Source organism: Monomorium pharaonis, chromosome 4, assembly GCF_013373865.1.
Source record: "Monomorium pharaonis isolate MP-MQ-018 chromosome 4, ASM1337386v2, whole genome shotgun sequence".
Lineage (NCBI taxonomy): Eukaryota > Metazoa > Arthropoda > Insecta > Hymenoptera > Formicidae > Monomorium > Monomorium pharaonis.
In genome coordinates, this window is record NC_050470.1 from 6,565,330 (window position 1) to 6,582,089 (window position 16,760).

At 33.8% G+C, this 16,760-nt stretch overlaps 1 protein-coding gene and 1 long non-coding RNA gene across 14 annotated transcripts; one reads left to right on the forward strand and one right to left on the reverse strand.

Moving 5' to 3' along the window:
- Positions 1–147: 147 nt before the first annotated feature.
- Positions 148–3,353, forward strand: LOC118645285. Its single transcript, XR_004963040.1, has 3 exons — positions 148–704; positions 791–1,203; positions 3,030–3,353. It is a non-coding gene; the product is annotated as an uncharacterized LOC118645285 (long non-coding RNA).
- Positions 1,798–16,662, reverse strand: LOC105828356 (calpain-B). Of its 13 annotated transcripts, none has more exons than XM_028189473.2 (17): positions 13,425–13,626; positions 11,810–11,865; positions 10,883–11,011; positions 7,440–7,616; positions 7,153–7,340; positions 6,560–6,863; positions 6,306–6,487; positions 5,988–6,238; positions 5,754–5,911; positions 5,449–5,666; positions 5,327–5,369; positions 4,746–4,790; positions 4,307–4,436; positions 3,360–3,494; positions 2,682–2,809; positions 2,411–2,606; positions 2,085–2,212 (listed from the first exon to the last, which is right to left on the reverse strand). In XM_028189473.2, the coding sequence occupies exons 3-17, from the start codon at positions 10,952–10,954 to the stop codon at positions 2,127–2,129; spliced, it is 2,313 nt and encodes a 770-aa protein (XP_028045274.2). In that variant the 5' UTR covers positions 10,955–11,011; positions 11,810–11,865; positions 13,425–13,626; the 3' UTR covers positions 2,085–2,126. The 13 variants fall into 13 exon arrangements, with proteins under 13 accessions (XP_028045268.2, XP_012522090.2, XP_028045274.2 ...); XM_028189468.2 differs by lacking the exon at positions 11,810–11,865 and adding an exon at positions 12,359–12,524; XM_012666640.3 differs by lacking the exons at positions 10,883–11,011; positions 11,810–11,865; positions 13,425–13,626 and adding exons at positions 15,640–15,766; positions 16,565–16,662.
- Positions 16,663–16,760: the final 98 nt, after the last annotated feature.

Below are 16,760 nucleotides of genomic sequence, written 5' to 3' on the forward strand. Positions count from 1 at the left end.
ATGATTATGCATAAAACAGATTTAAAATATGAATGCATATAATTGTAAAATTTACGGGTATAGCATGAAACAGAACCAAATAAACGTGGACATAGCATAGAAGAGACCTAAAAAATCATGCACATTACCTACGGGATTCATAGATATTTGACTATGTAGTTCAACGTGCACATAGAGGCGCTGTCAGGTTTCTCTCTGCTTGAATATAACCAACACAGCGGCATCTACTCCTGGCGTGTGAAGTTGGCCGCGCGTTTTACGAATTTTCCACCATGTTAGTTTTGTCCGTTACGCCAAACGTTTTGCGTCGCTTCACAAGAACACATTACTTTTGCGTTATTCGTCCTGGCGGAACGTAATCGAGCTTGTGATTGTCGTTGAATGCGTCGTACGAAGTGTGCCGTATGATATATGTTAATGACCGATGTACAGACGATTGTCATCGACGTGCTTTCGCGTATAAACTCGTGTTGCAAGTGTCGGTGTGAACGGCGTTGGAATCGCAGTTTCGTGGAATCTCGCGTTGCTCGTTTGTCTCGACACGAGATCGGGAGTATCGTACAAAGTATCGCACGATTTTGCGTTGAGATTGTTAGTACGCAAATAGTTCAAATCTTAAGTATTATAAAGAATTAAGTAGCAATGAGCAAGAAAAGCCCAGGGAAAGGGAGGAGGTATATCAGGTAACGGCGGGACAACCGGAGGTAAATAATGTATTATTGATTGTTATTGATTGATTGATTGTTGATTACTTTGGACACTGTTTTAATTTGTATTTATATTTTTACAGATTAATGCAGTTTCAACCCCGCTGTTGCGCTTCAGTGTCGGTAAGTCTGAAACTTGTTATCTTTAAATTGCGACAATAGATGACGATTATTAATATCACCGATGGAGGTCGCTAGAGATCAAGAAATAGAGTAAAGAAAAATAGAAATTAAATTGCTTTAAGTTGGCTTTAGGTTATAAGGTATTTTAGTAAGTTACATATTAAATTAATATGTAATAATAATAATTAACGAAGTGAGAGTTTTTGCAACCTGTTTAGAAATGCTTAGTAAAAATTTAATATGTATTAAACTATAACTGAAAGATTATGTTAACTTACAAATTGACACACTGCAGTGCACACTTTATAAGCTTATGGTTAAATAAACTAAAGTTTACGTATACGTACATGCATAACTTTTAATTTATTTAACGGTATGTATTAATTTTTAAGTTGTAGTTAATCTAATCCAATCTTTTAATTATACATTATGAAAACAAGCTTAAGTAAATTTTTATGATTATCAAGTGAAATTAATCAGTCTGAAGACAATTAAAGAATATAAATATTATAAGTTGCTTTGATCATCTGCCATAAATATGATTTGATTATAATTAAGTTTTATAACGCAGTGTTAAATTTATTATTTACACATGAATGTTTCATAAATAAGTATCTGTAATTATCAGAATATCTTAAATTCTTTAGCTTAGAATAAAACTCGTTTATGTAAAGTCATATTTCAGTTATGTCAAATGTGTCTAAACATAGTGTTTAAATATAAACTTAGTTTATTCAACATTGGATGCAATTAAATATCAATATGAAAAATATAATTCGGAATTACATTTTGCAATGATATAATTGTATACATGTACATTATATATGAATTTTTTTATTCTTGTTGATATTATAAAATGGAGTGTAAAAATTAATTTTAAAAAATTTTAGAGATTTAAAGATTGATAAAAGTAAATTGTTATTTTCACATTGTGATATTTAAATTGAAATCTGGCATAAATCAATGGACTAATAGTATACAGGTATTAATGTTCCAATAAATTATCTATATATTATTACAATAAATTTTAATAATATTCCAATCACTTAAAGCATGTTAAGGCACACATTACCATATATCCTTCATCCACGTATCACCAATCAGTTCAACGAAATTAAAATTAACAAGCTAATTATATATGTCATTTTACAAGTTGAGAAGTTTTTTCTTTTGCATTTATAAGAAAATATTTCTCATTCGTAATTACGGCCGTTTATGCATTACAATCTGATACATTGGTATAAAAAAATTCTCTCGAATTAAAGATGAGATTCATTATAGTGGTTCCAAATTTTATTATGAATAGAGTGTTTTTTCCATCCATTCTTCCAGTGTGAATGTAGCTGTGTGGGTTTGATCTGGATCTCTTTCTCGAAAAATATCTACAACAATATAATAATTAATTGATTTTATTTTATGCATATTATTAATAATTATATATGTATAAATTTTGACATTATTAGTTCGTAAACGATATATTAAAATATAATAAATTAACAAATAATTTATACTTTAAGGGGTTGATTGATACATATCAATAATACATGAAGATTAATTTATTAAATACAAGTTTCACTTACCAAGCATTGTTTTAAGTCTGATCGTACACATTATGTAATCGTCGAACGTAATCTTGCCGTCTTTAGTGCCATAACGATGAACTAGTATATTAAGAATATGATTGTTCAGACGATATCCTGCGCTGTTTAATGCTTGTCTCAATTCAAATGCACTTAAGTATCCTGATTCGTCTCTGTCGTACAATTTGAAAACAGCCTGAAATATTTAAAACATTATTTGCAAACGTTACAAAGGCCCGTTACAAATTGAATCGAAAGATTTCGCGCTTACCCTCCACTTTCTAATATCATTCCACAATAGCTTGAATTCTTCGAAACCGAGTTTACCAGAGTGATCTGTATCTAACATAGCAACCATACTGCGACATATATCTTTGCTGAAACCTCTGTCGTGGGTCTCTGCAATTTAAGAGAGAAATTTATTTTGCCTGTTGCACTCTTTATATATAAGAGAAAATGTCAAACATTACAATTCGAATACGTACGGAAAATTCACATAAGATAAAAATGTCAGGAAATTATCTTACAAATATATAAAGTTTTTCAAGTGTATTGAAATAGGTTTTGATTGTGTAATAGAGATGACAAATTCAACAATTATGGTACAACTACATTGCAGATTTTACATGTATATGATTTACACGAAGGACTTAAGCGATTCGTTAATGTTACATTCTCTGTTAATCGGAGAAGCATGCGGTAGGTATTTTTGCAAAGGTATCGTTGCAAAGTTCTGTCCTACCTTGCCCAGACATAAATTAAAGTCTCAACGCTGACTGCTAACGTCACCTAGACTCTGACATTATTAATTCACCACACAAGTGCTAATGACAGCATGTTTCAGATATTAACAATAGGGATAAATAATTGAACGAGTTCTATGACAATCATTATGATGTAACGCAACTGGCAAAACAATCTCCTGCGGTAAGATATGTGGTTGTCTTACCTACGGGCTTATTGTACTGTTCATTATTACAAACAATGCCGCACAGCAGTGAGATGAGAGTGTCGATAAGGGAACCATTTCCTTCAACAGTTTCGGGATCATGTGCCTCGCTACGATGCGCCAACTGCGGTAACTCTACCCGTAACACACAGCTACATGTTAGCTTTAAATTTCACATACGTACACTTGGGCCATAAGAATCCGTGACACTCATTACGTTTACAGTTTGAATTACAATTCAGAACTTTGAGTTTTACAGAGCCTTTAATATGGTTCTTTTAAAAATTACTTAAACACTTTTTAAACATACTTTTAAAATGAAAAAGTTTATACCAAACTTATATATATTTTAACCTTATATTTTTTTCTGCTTGTTTATTATAAGATTACACTATTACAACTTTTCCATTTCTTAAATAGTTTTTAATCGGTATAATTAAACGAAGAAATATTTTTCGTAATATATTGACATCTGGACTGTTTTATTATTTAATAGACCTAATTATTTAATAGACCCAAATGTATTTATGCACTGTAAATACTATTTACAGGGTAAGAGCTAAGCATGCGGAATTATTAACATGATCATTAAAATGCTGTACAGCGTGCTGAGAGAAAAAAGTAATTTTTAACGAGAAATCGAAGGAGCAAGTTCATAGTAAATTAATCAGCTATCAGGCTAAAAGTAAATGGTGCAGGTGATAAAATATTTGAAGTACGAAATTAATGACGAAGCGTAATTAAATGTAGTCTATCAATGATTGAACGTAAAAAAACTTTCAGCAAATTAAGCAAAAATGTACAAAAAACTACAAAGCAAAGCTTTTAATAACAAAAATACGATCATGTCTTTTTAGGGGATATCGTACTCGGAACTGTGTATACAATTTTTTTTAATACTTATTGTATGTGTAGATTTTGATGAGCAGGGCATAGACAATATTTACCTTTCCTCATGGCGTAATCTAAGATATCTTTAAGTTCCATCCAGTCCACTTCTAAATCATCGCCAGCAAGTTTCTTAAAGAATTCTCGAACTTTTTCGGCATTGCGGTCTTGTTCGGGTTCTTCGCGAACCTAAAAATGAAAAGAAAATCTTTTATTATAAAGCATAAAGACAATCACAATATATGATTAGTCTAGAAATTCTGCATAATATTTTATAATATTTTTAGCGATGTTCTCTTCGTAACTATTTTTGAATCACAATTTAAGAGAAAAATTATATGAGAGAGAGAGAGAGAGAGAGAGAGATTTAAAATATTTAGATTTGAATAATTTTTAAACATTAATGAATTCGAAGCTTTTTTTTTTTTTTTTTTTTTACGCAAAACGTATAGCTGTAGCTTTCTGTTGTTTACATGTGTGAGCACATGTTTTACTTACATTATCTCCGTTTTCGTCCTTTTTACCGCCCGCAGGGTTAATTACCTAAAAGCCAAGCGATACAAACATGCGAATCGTTAATTACCAGCCCATTGTTAACGACATTTTAAATCTTTGTGATACATGACTGCCAATCGATGGTCAGGTGACACGACAAATCATCACTCAAATTTTACGTGCATTAGTTAGACACAAGATATTAATTGCATAGTTAATTCTACGCTTTTTGTGCAATTTAGCGTAAGTTAATTTATATGCATTACAAATATGTGATTACACCTTTTTGACTGCATGTATTTATCAAGCTATGTTAGTGCTGTGAATTATTATGGAGTCTTGCAAGTTATGAAATGATACATTTATCGCGTTAGTATAATGTAATTAAATCTAAACAGCATTAGTGTAAGCTGACAGTGCAATGTTTAAAAACCTTGTGCATAATTATCCTCAATTTCATTTTAAAGACGGTGAACAAATCTTTAATTCTTTTTTAAATCTATCTTCTTTAAATATATGCTGCGTATTGCTTAGGATCAATCTATTATTATAGATCTATTTATTCAAAAATTTATAATCCTTACCCTATCATCGACTTCTCCCATACCGACTTCTTCATCGTTCTCTCTGTAAACGAACGAAAAAATTGAGACAAAAGTTCTTTAACATCGTGATACATACATCGCAATACCACAACAGGACTTACTCCATATTGTTCTTGTTTTCAGAGAAGATTCTCAACAAGAATTCACCTTCCTCATTTGGGTCGAAAGTACTCGGAACTATACAGTAAACGCCTGGCGGTAATTTGAAACGGCACGTAACTTCCCGTAAATTTATAAATGCCGGTGAACGTCCAACGGACGCATTGTACTTGAAGAAGTTTCTGTCTAGTGGTTTCGGCAATCTCTCTGGATACTCCAACTATCGATTAAAAATAGATTAGATAAATTGAATTCCATAATTTGATTATGTACTAAAAATCATAAAGATTAAACCAATTTCCCATACATGGTATATTGCGAATCCAATAGTGAGGCAATCAGCTCCCATTCTTTTTTGCGCTCTCCTGTTTTTCTGCATCAGAGCAATGATCACAGTACACTTATCGTCGTCGTCATCTGGATTTTCCAATGTGATACGATACTGAGGATTATGGCAGAAAGTATCTGCGGAATATAAGTTTCTCGTTTAAACATTCCTACAAAATTTGATCAGAATTAGATATATATTTATAAATCTCACCTAAAAAGTTTCTGCAACCACCTGCTGTTACACCACGCACCCACTCTCCTTCAAACACGCTCATCTCCCAACGTTTCTTCCCGACGTTGATATCGTCTACTGTTAAAGAATCAGGGTTCAAATTGCAGATCTCGAGTTGAGTGAAATAGCGGGTAAAATCCTGGAACGACATCCAAAACTCGCCGTCCTGATCGAAAGTCAGGCCGAGTTCCTCCTTCTCATGATCAGGGATGAATCTCCATTCTGGTGATCTGTCGACCAATGACGAAAGCGTAAACTTAATTGATAGTCGTTGAAACATAAGGGGGAGAGACTCACTGATCGCTCCAAGGCCCATTCCATTCCGCCTCGTTTCCCCAAGGATTTCGAAGCCTCAATAGAGGAATGGTACCGTATCGATTCGGCATTTGAATCTCCACATTTCTCACGCAGGTGATGCTGTACGCGTGACCACGTATTAGTCCTTGAGGTGTTTCAGCCTCCACTATGTTGGGATCGGGCTGAAAAGGACAAAGTAATAATCGACAGAAAATAACTTGCGACGAGGATAACTGTTATAATCGCTAATTCACCTCGATGGAGCAACCCATTAACGAGTTTCTCTCAAAGGCTTTTAGCAATATCTTAAACAAATTTGGCGGCGTTTGGTCCATTTGGTACATTTCTGTTACTCCACCAGTGAAGTCCTCCATAGCTTCGCAGGTTGTGCCGCCCTTTAATGCCTCGTAGGAGCCATGCAGTTTCGCATATGCTTTCTCGAGAAGGGCGCTCCAAAATTCGTTAGTCTCGCTCGATTGCAGATACAGCAATTTTCCATGATAGGTGGGCAATCGATCGTCAATCACCACATCGACCCATCTACCGTATTGCCAAAACCTGATACGTGTACAATCTTACGTAAATGACAAAATTCTTTTCAAAATTAGCAGCAACTAGTAATTTAACAGAAATAACATTGTCGTACAAATGTACACAGAAGAGTCTAGATGAGTAGTATATTCATTACATTCTATTCGATGATTAACAGAATTTACGAATGCATAATCCGTATATATAAATTCCGGTTTGTATGATGATCAGTAACAATGTAAATTGTATTATGTTTTTGCTACATCACACAAAAAAGTGTTGATTATGAAACTGAATGCGACTGAGCGCCTCGAACCTGAAGTGGAAGATTCCAGCGTAATTTTCTTCGAAGCTCTGGTCTTCTGGCACAATTTGAAAGAACAAATTGTGATGCATGGTCAGATTTGCCACGGCGGCCAGCAACCAGCAATCCCCCAGTTCTCCCTGCTGAACGTCGAATCTGGAGAAACCTTCCACGAAGAGCTGAGGATTGTCCGCGATTTCCTGTGAAGTACAGCGCATTGTAGCCCACTGTCCTCGCGTGTTTGATTTGTTAATTATTCTCGACTAATAAAATTTGAGATAGCTTAGGAGATTTCTAACCATCGGTCGTCTCCATTCTATGTATCTGTCCGGTCTGCGGGAGAAGTATAGCGACGAGTCGTTGGCCGGGAATTCGGGATCCTCGAAGAGCCGTCCTGTCTCCAGACATTCTCGTCTCAGTCTGTTGAAGTCTTGGACTTCTCCTCGTGATCTGAAGCCAGACCCCTTCTCTCCTAACTGCGAACATCGATTTATGCGTCAAATCACGAGATGCGTACGCGAATCTTATTTTCGAAAGAAAAAGATAGGAAGAAAACGAAGAAAGAATTTCTCAGACAAAAATCGGCCTACATTATAGCAAGACTTTCCGATGAAGTTTTTTGTCGTCCGTATCGCCTCATCTTCATACGGTTTTTTGTGCTTCTGTATCGTAGAATCGTGTGATTTGCTTGACAAACTCGCTGTCAAATTTTTGGGAGCAAATTCACGAGTTTCGGAAGTAAATTTGATCGAATAAAGGTCGTGATTATTCTTGCCAATTATTTTATCGTTCGTAAATTTTGCAGACTCGACATTGGATCCGACTTTTAGAATCGTGAGATCTTCTTCTTGCATGCAATTAAAGTAGCGATAATTGGTGTATTTGCTACGTCGTAGATCCATCTTGATAAATTGGGGTGGAGGAGAAGCAGATTGTTTCATATACAGAGAAGAAAATAAACTCGCGGTGGAAAAAAAGTCGTAACATAAATATTTAATGTAATAAAAATGATCTTCTCGAAAACGTTAAACCGATAGAAAATGAGAAGCGGTACTATTCGCCACCGTGAAGGGAGAAAAGCTCCATCCTTCGGACTTGGAATTTCGATATCGTTAATGTTGTGGAAGTAGTAGTATGATAACTATACCGGAAGACAACAAACCGCAATTTAGATTACGATATTTTTTGATAAGCGTATGCGAACAGCTGCGCATATACGTAACAAAGATAGCAAATTGACGTACGGTATAATGCAGAAATGCATTTTAAAGTATTTCATTGTGTACGCAATGACAAAGTATTCAAAAGTATTCAATTTTTTTCCATTTTTTTGCTCCCCATTACTTTTCATTGTTTTTGAAAATATAAAAAAACTTCGATAATCAAACAAATTCAAATTAGTGAAGATAGACAGCTACGAAACGAAGTGCAAAGTGCGCAAGTGTCTGTTCTACGAATTCAGCATTCGAAAAAGAGAGGACATTACTAACTTCATTTAGATTGTTTTCAACTTATTGTACATTAACAATTGTACGTATACATTGCCAAATTTTATAATTGATATATAAAAATTTATCGAAGTAATAGTCAGAGATTTTGAGTAAAATAATAAACTGAATAAATTCTATTTTAAAATTACAAAAATTACAAAAAATCATAAGTAGTAACAAACCAATTTTTAATTTAAAATTGTTTTACATAATTATTTATTATTTCACATGTGTATCCATAAGCGGATCATTTATTATACTTATCTATTTAATAATTTTCCAATTTGTGAATAAAATTTAAAAAGCTCTGTTGGAATCTAAAATCTTTGTTGGAATTACATGCTTTCGTAAAAGCACGTGGACTGCATGAATACCATCGTATTGACACATGCTATGACGCATATTGTTCTATCGAATGAAAATCATGCAAGAATTTTATCAATCATACATTTCTCGTACAATATCGTCATCGCTATTGCCATCACCATCGGTGTCGCTAGAACACATTGCATGCGTGTATGTTACAAACGACGTGAATAATTATGCGTGATATTAAATTGAACAGAGTTTTAGTATCCACATTGTAAAAGACTGAAGATCATTTATTCAAACTAATATACATTCTTTAATAGCAATTTGTGAATTATTTTTGGAACGAGGAAAATAGGAGGAAAATGAGAGAAATTGATTAGTCGTGCAATTTTCTTAATGTTATGATATTTTATTCCAATATGCTGTGCACATGTTACATGATTTTATGAAAATGTTTAATCAAGCTTTTATAACGAAAGATTTATATATTAAATTTTGCTTATAGTAATACAAAATACCAAAATAATATATCTTATATACGTATATATATGCAGTGTTTTTAAAATCCAATATAGTTTGCAAAATTGTATATATAAATAATAGAGGAAAAAAGAAATATTCTAATTCTTTAATTATAATTATTCTTCTATTATTTACATTATTTTTTAAAGTCTATTTCTCAGTTTATTAAAAGAAAAACAGTTTAATGGAATCTTAAATTACAAATTGTTATTTCTGATTGTTTAGAAAATAAAATAAAAATATTCTTAATAAATTTAATATTTTTTTATTTTCAAATTTCTAACAAATGATTTAATTATGTATACCTCTATTATGATTAGATTAGAATTCATATCTTTTACTATTTTTCTTAATTTTAAATGTTGCTAATTACAATTATAATTAAAAAAACATAATTATAATTAAATATAATATTATTATATATTTAGTTAACATTTATCTAACTTAATTTAAAAAGGAAAACAAAGAAGGAAACAATAATAAAATTGATAAATACACAATTTGAAAAGTACATATATTACAGGCGACAAAAAAATTATTTCGTCAAATACTCGTCTCAGCGATATAGGTTCTGTGAAAGATTCGAAGATTTATCTACTACACTCTAATAGCTAGAGGATACTGAGTTTGCGAGCTCCATGACTCATCTGCTGCCAGCCCTTTGCTACTGAGACAAGTAAGCGTACCACTTTGATGTTGAAGAGCGACGGTAGGATTCGCTTGATCTCGACCGCCGTTTTAACGAACATATTCTCCTCGGCGCCATCTCCGTCGCCATAACCACCGTAGTAACTCATCCCACTCGGTTTCTTCTTTCGCTTTCTCCCGGTTACGCCCAAATTCCAAATTATTTCGAAGACACCGATCGTTTCACCGAACAAGGTAGCTGGAATTCCCGGCGCTGTCTAACCATCACACGTTCGCACTAACTGGCACGAATTACGGAGCGGAAGAAGATGCTCCAACTCTTGCTTCGACGCGGAACCGTTATAGTCTGACAGATTCTACGCGCCGGGTTCCGACCATGAGCCCAACCCTCACCCATGAGTTTTTCTCATCACATTTTGTCACGTACCAGGTGTATACGATTCTCGAAGTGACCTTGAAGAGGCACACACTTACCTTTCAGTCGAGGCTTTCGGGTTTAGGTTAATCGAGACGGACGCTATTGGTCTATCATCCGTCAACCCAGCCAATGGCAATGTCAGCCTCGACCTCGCAGCGCCATTTTGAAACTTCAATCCGGCGTGCGCGCGATTTAAAACGACAGACATGTGATCTCGCGTCTCGCAGTCACTAATTAGCGAGATCGTTTTATCGCGTCAATTAATCGTAGCTATTAATTATTCGCTATTATGACTGCTGTACAGATCACGCAAAAATTCTCAAAACACGTGATCAAGATACGTGACACTCACCTCTACTTTCTTTGTATGTTGCCGGACGAATTCAGGCTCGCATATCTCCCTGTTCCATCCGAACGAATTCATTTTTATGTCCTCGAAAATTCTTATCCCGATGAAATCCGCACTTGCGGTTGCCGGAACCTTGGTAAATAGTCGGTTGAGTCCAATTTATTGCACTGACTACGTGTCTTACGGACGGTTATCAAGATAGATGTTTTTACTAATTAACTTTACTTTTTGCTGTGTTTTTTATCAATGTCACGTGTCACACAGATCAGTTATCAAGGCAATGCAAGTTAAGACTATGAACAAAAGGTTAATCGTTATTGATACATGAGAACGATGGATTATCTTTCTGAACGATTATCTGAACGATTATTGTATATCATTTCTGGACACAGAATCCTACATATTTATAATACACAAGAAGAATCAAGATTTTACTTCTTTTTACAGATTTGTAACATGTATATTTTTTTCTGTTAAATTTATCTCTCTCTCTCTCTCTCTCTCTCCTTCTCTCTCAGTTAATAATAATTTAATGTTACAATAATTTGTTAGAATTGTTATTTACGTTCCAAAAATCGGTCACTGAAATAATATTAATAAACATTTGAGAAATATAAATCTAAAATAAAACCTCAGGCGTGCTACGATGTAATCTAAATTAAATTCGTATAACGTTAATTATATATCTTTAGTATATGATATTTTTAATTCAAATTAAATTCGTATAACTTTAGTCATATATCTCATACGTGACATTTCTTAAAAGATACTGTGACGATAATGTGAATTAAAAGTAACTTGTATAAATCTGGCTGGCTCTAAAATTAATCTCTGAAATTTCCTCTACCTTCCCTCTAATCGAAAACTCGAATTGATGCGATAAACTGTACGCTCTATCAAAGAGACGGCTATCGGATGTTTACAACTTACATCAGATGTCTAAAATGCACTAGGGATGTATTGGGACGACTGCCAAACAGTTCCATCTGGAAGTCAGTTTTGTTTTGACAGAATCGCTCGAGGCCTAAACCGAGTTCCGTGTACCGATGATTTCTGTCGTTATGTATGATACTTTTGCGTGCTGACAATCGTTCTCAACAATCGTTCGTAATCTTACGCAATTATAATTGACACGCGGCAGCAATTTTGTCGTTTTGTAAACACAATGGTGAGGAACAGAATCCGGGTTCGTTTTAATATCGCGTGCAGCTTGGTGCGAAATAATGCGAGTCGCGCGTATCCAGTGTCTTTATCAACCTTTACGAGCACCTGGAGGAAATTGGATCTATCGCGTTTCGCGGAAACGACTCCACTACGTCACGGTCGATTTAAATGGCATGGAATCGGAGTCATTGAGTTACGACACAGCGTGCGCTATCGCGACGGCGATTATCATTGCAAATAACATGCGTTGCGTTTCGCCGCCGGTACTGCAATCATGTATATTTGCGTACATGCCGATTTAAACTTTTTTGTTACCATTTTTAGCTTTTATCACCATCGGAAATCGTGTCGTGCGTTGCTGGTGCGATGATTGTTGACGTTTGACTCGATCGGAAATTTTACAAAGAGAATGTTTCATGTCTGCAGATACGTAGGCGTATTACATTGCAAAATAAATAAATATAGCAGATGAAGAGACTTGCTGAAATGTAAAATTGCAGACTGAGATTTCACGTCTAAGAATTAATTTTTACTTATATTTTGACAGAAAAAAAAGAAAAAGAATAATATAACTTCGATCATCTTTATCTTAATACTTTTTTATATATAAAATTAAAAAATTAATTAATGTGAAAAGGAATCGACTTACGTAAAAAAAAAGTTGCATTCAAGTGCACAAACAAATCATTGTTTTATAAAAAACTGAAAATCGCTGGAGCATATATATTTTATTCCACATAATAATTACTGTCTAATCTAAATATAAAACCTGATTTTTTAATTATTATTACACTTCACATATTTATTGTAAAAGTTAAAAAGATTAAAGCGCATAGAAGCAAAGAGACATCACTGCTTGTAAATAATTGAAATATCCATTCTTCCAGCTCTTTCATAATAATTTTTTATTTAATATGTAAGTCCAAAAAAGCTGCATCCTTTTCTAGCTCTAGACAGAAAATTGGTACCGTGTCGTTTTATCGATTCGTTGGCACACCCTCGTGCAAAACGCGTGTCATGGTCACTGTATTAAAGATGAACTTCATCTCTCATCCGTTGGGTTTATGATCTCTACCCGACAATTTAACAATTACTGCTATGTCGCGGTTAAATTGATGAATAGGATCGTTTAATCAGAAATTACTTGACAACAAAATAAAGTGATCGTTCTTCACAACAAGTGAGAACCTTGTTATTTAACTAATAATAATAATGAGTTCTCCATTGTCTAATTTACACAGCTATCATTATCCAGTTAATTATTATTGCTACTTTGCAACGCCCTCTGTATACGTTGCGTAATGTCACAGTGTTTTTCCCTGATAATAAATTCATGAAAAATTCTACAATGTCGAATTCACTTTATTGATTGTCTAATTACCCTTATAATAAAACTTATGTAACAGAACCACAAATATCGCGAGCGTTTTGCGGCTCGCCGCTTTCGCAAAATGCGTGAACCGTTCCTTCGCGCAGTTTGGGACGGAATTCGAAAATTTGATTGCAGACAACGGCACTAATGAATGATACCGATCCCGCAACGCGGTTACCGAAATGAACGAACGTGTGGTACGTGATACACTGGCACACATATCCGGTAAGATTCACTCTGTTTCGGAACCGTCCCTTCCCCCTTCAACCGTCCGCACTGTGTCGCCGACGCGGCGCCGATATACGAGTCGATTACACGTGCACCGCATTGAACCGCATTTCCTTATAAGGAATTCCCCAAAACATTGCCGAAAAAGAAAGTTAATCTGTACCACCATCGGTTCTCCACAATTTCGCCGATGATATCATATATAATAAGTTATTTTTATAAATAAAGAGATTATTGTATCATATAAATATCGTATGTGTGTGTGTACATACATATATATATATGTTATATATAGCATAGAATTTTATTACGTTTTATATTGCTTTTAAAAGTATTTTTTAATGAAATTTTTAACATATTTATTTATTGATAATTTTTTAAAATTTATTCAAAAACCATTAGTATATTATTCTTATCTCCCTTTAACATAAAAACACAGGAGTTAACATTCAGGAGTTTTGCAATAAATACAATGATAGTTTGATGATGTTTTGAACTCACAAGATCGAGCTTTTAAATCGAGACCACGAAGCACATTTTCGACCGACTAATGGCATAAGTTATTTTGAGAATTTTGAAGAAGCTATGAGTCAGTACTTTGTGGGAACGGCTCAGACGGTTTTTTTCTCTACATAGATAGACAATATTTTTTGCGTGTTGCAAACATCGTGTAAATCAATTGTTATCAGTGAGAAGAGTACATTAGGAATTACAGGTACTAACGTGTTAATTTAATTAACGTCACGCACGTAAGTTTTGTTGGAATTGGAAATGGAGAACAAACAATCTTTGGTTTTTACTTAAACGGTATTATGGCATCCAATCAGTTAGCATAAGTTATCATTTTGTAAATAACGAAATAGGCAAATGTAAAAGAAACAAACATTTATCTTTTTAATCTCAAGTTTTAAATATAAAAAATGATTATTACAAATGCTTTTAGTTTATTGTATATAATATAATTTTATTGTTCTTCAAAAGTTTAGTTTATTGTATATAATATAATTTTAATGTTCTTCAAAAGTTTAGTTTATTGAAAAAATAAACGAAATATAAAGAGCTGGTTAATGCTAAGCAAAAATAATAAGATAAACAGGTCAATATGTCGAGCTAATACCAATTTTCACAATATAATATAATTTATTAAATCAAAAATATATCATTATAAACGCTATAAAAACAACTATGTTAAAATTGTTAAAATTGTTAAACAAATTTCGAAGCATTTTGACTATACAGTCCTCTTCAGTCGTGCCAATATTTATGAAATTAAACATGAGTAAAATTGCGCAAACGAAAATATAACGACATATTGACCTTTAGCTTATTATTTTCGTTTAGTTTATTGTATATAATAAAATTTTATTGTTCTTCACAAAGATCGCGAAAAACAATAAAGCTGTTGTGCAAATTTCGCGACGACAGCATGAAAACAGAACAGTATGTTACGAGCCTAAAAATATGTCGACGATACACATCGTAGTTCGTACGTATGAGAGGGTTCTTTTACATTTAAAAATGAATTTGGTGATGTGCCAAGGATACGTTCGAAAAAACTTTTCCACAACGTGAAGATGCGCGATTGAAAATATGATGACTTTTCATCACAGAATGTGGCTCGTATGGATATAGTTTCTTTTCTCGTTTACTATGTTAACTGTTTTCTGTTTCATTTTACGTGATCTTCTGATTTCGCGCTTTATGTTCAATCTTTCTCTTCAATGTTTATGATGTCCACTGTTCACGGAGGAAAGAAAGCATATTCTTAATCTTATCATATGTTTTTAAAATAAATCTCCTTTTTTATGCGAATTATGCATCACGTTTTTCTCATTAAAAATTACGTTCGTTATAAAGTTTTTGCTGAAAATTTCTCGAGACAAAAATTAAAGCCTTGAAATTACGCGTTGAGTTTATCTCCATGTACAAGGAATCTTAGGACTAAAGGATTAATAAGCAATAATGTACAAGCAATTAACAGTGCATGACAACAAACCTTGAAAGTAGTATTGGCAGGGTGGTGCACATCGCCGGAACCGGAGAGTCCTCCTCGTAGCGGACGCGACAGAAGATTGTAGCGACCTTTTGTACACCACGCGTCCTCTGTTGCTTGTACAGGATGTCTAAACAACAATTTTTTTTTCTCTAACGTAAAGTACAAAAGTATGAGAAAGACCTAAAGAGCATCGACATTAAATGAGAGAAAAATTAAAGAAACAAGAGATTATACAAGCAATAAATAATATCAATTTTATTTTCGTTAAACTAGACATGAATAATAACAATAATAATACTTAAAATCCATGTACTTCAGCATAAAAGGCTAATTGTGCTTCTTCCAGAATTAGATAGTAAAGATTTTTAGAACAGATTAAATCTACTATATTGCGGGATAGGTTTAAACTCGCGATTTGTCACTTACGAGTCTGTCATTTTCACACGGAGCCGCATGACATCCCCAATTAAACTTGAATATGAGACATGTGTCGGAGCAAGTAAATCGGTGTTAATTAATTTATGTATGATTGCTTAATAAAGATATGAAGAGACGAGGTTGATTATTTTTCTATGTATAGCTTTGTTGAATTTTTGTCAAGTTTTTATTTTTCTTTGACTACTAATTATTCCACTTGCTTTGTAAACTTAATTTTAAAGGCAGTAGTATGTAGCATTTACAGTTAGAAAAAAAAAACAAAAATTTAATATAAACATTATATAATTGTATTTTTCTCGTCGAAGTCATAATCTTTGGATTATAGCATCGATATTTTTGCGCCACATCTTAGGATCTTCCCGCGAGAAAGTGGGAGAGAAATATTTCTAAAATTGAAAACTTATGTGATGTTTCACACGTGACTCTCATCTCAGTTTACGATCGAGCATAAAGGAAAAGGGTTGAATTAAAGTAGCATGCAACTTACCCTTTCGCGAATTTATACGTTTTCGGTGGTCGACCATCCTCGACGATGGTCTTCACGTAATAATACGAGTAATAACTCGACATCGTTTCAAGTCACGAAGTCGCGAGAACGGAGTGGCAGGGGCGAACAATCGGTAAGGCGTGCGACCCAGGGTTGATTTTCTAAGCGCGAGTTGTCACCCAGTCGTCGCGAATTA

Bases quoted from the DNA above. Each gene is read 5' to 3' on its own strand.
- LOC105828356 (XM_012666636.3), bottom strand. From the start codon at position 8,081: ATGAAACAATCTGCTTCTCCTCCACCCCAATTTATCAAGATGGATCTA. The intron at 5,667-5,753 runs GTATGGGAAATT...TTTAATCGATAG, and splicing joins TTGGATTCGCAATATACCAT to TTGGAGTATCCAGAGAGATT. The intron at 2,607-2,681 runs GTAAGCGCGAAA...TAAATATTTCAG, and splicing joins ATGATATTAGAAAGTGGAGG to GCTGTTTTCAAATTGTACGA.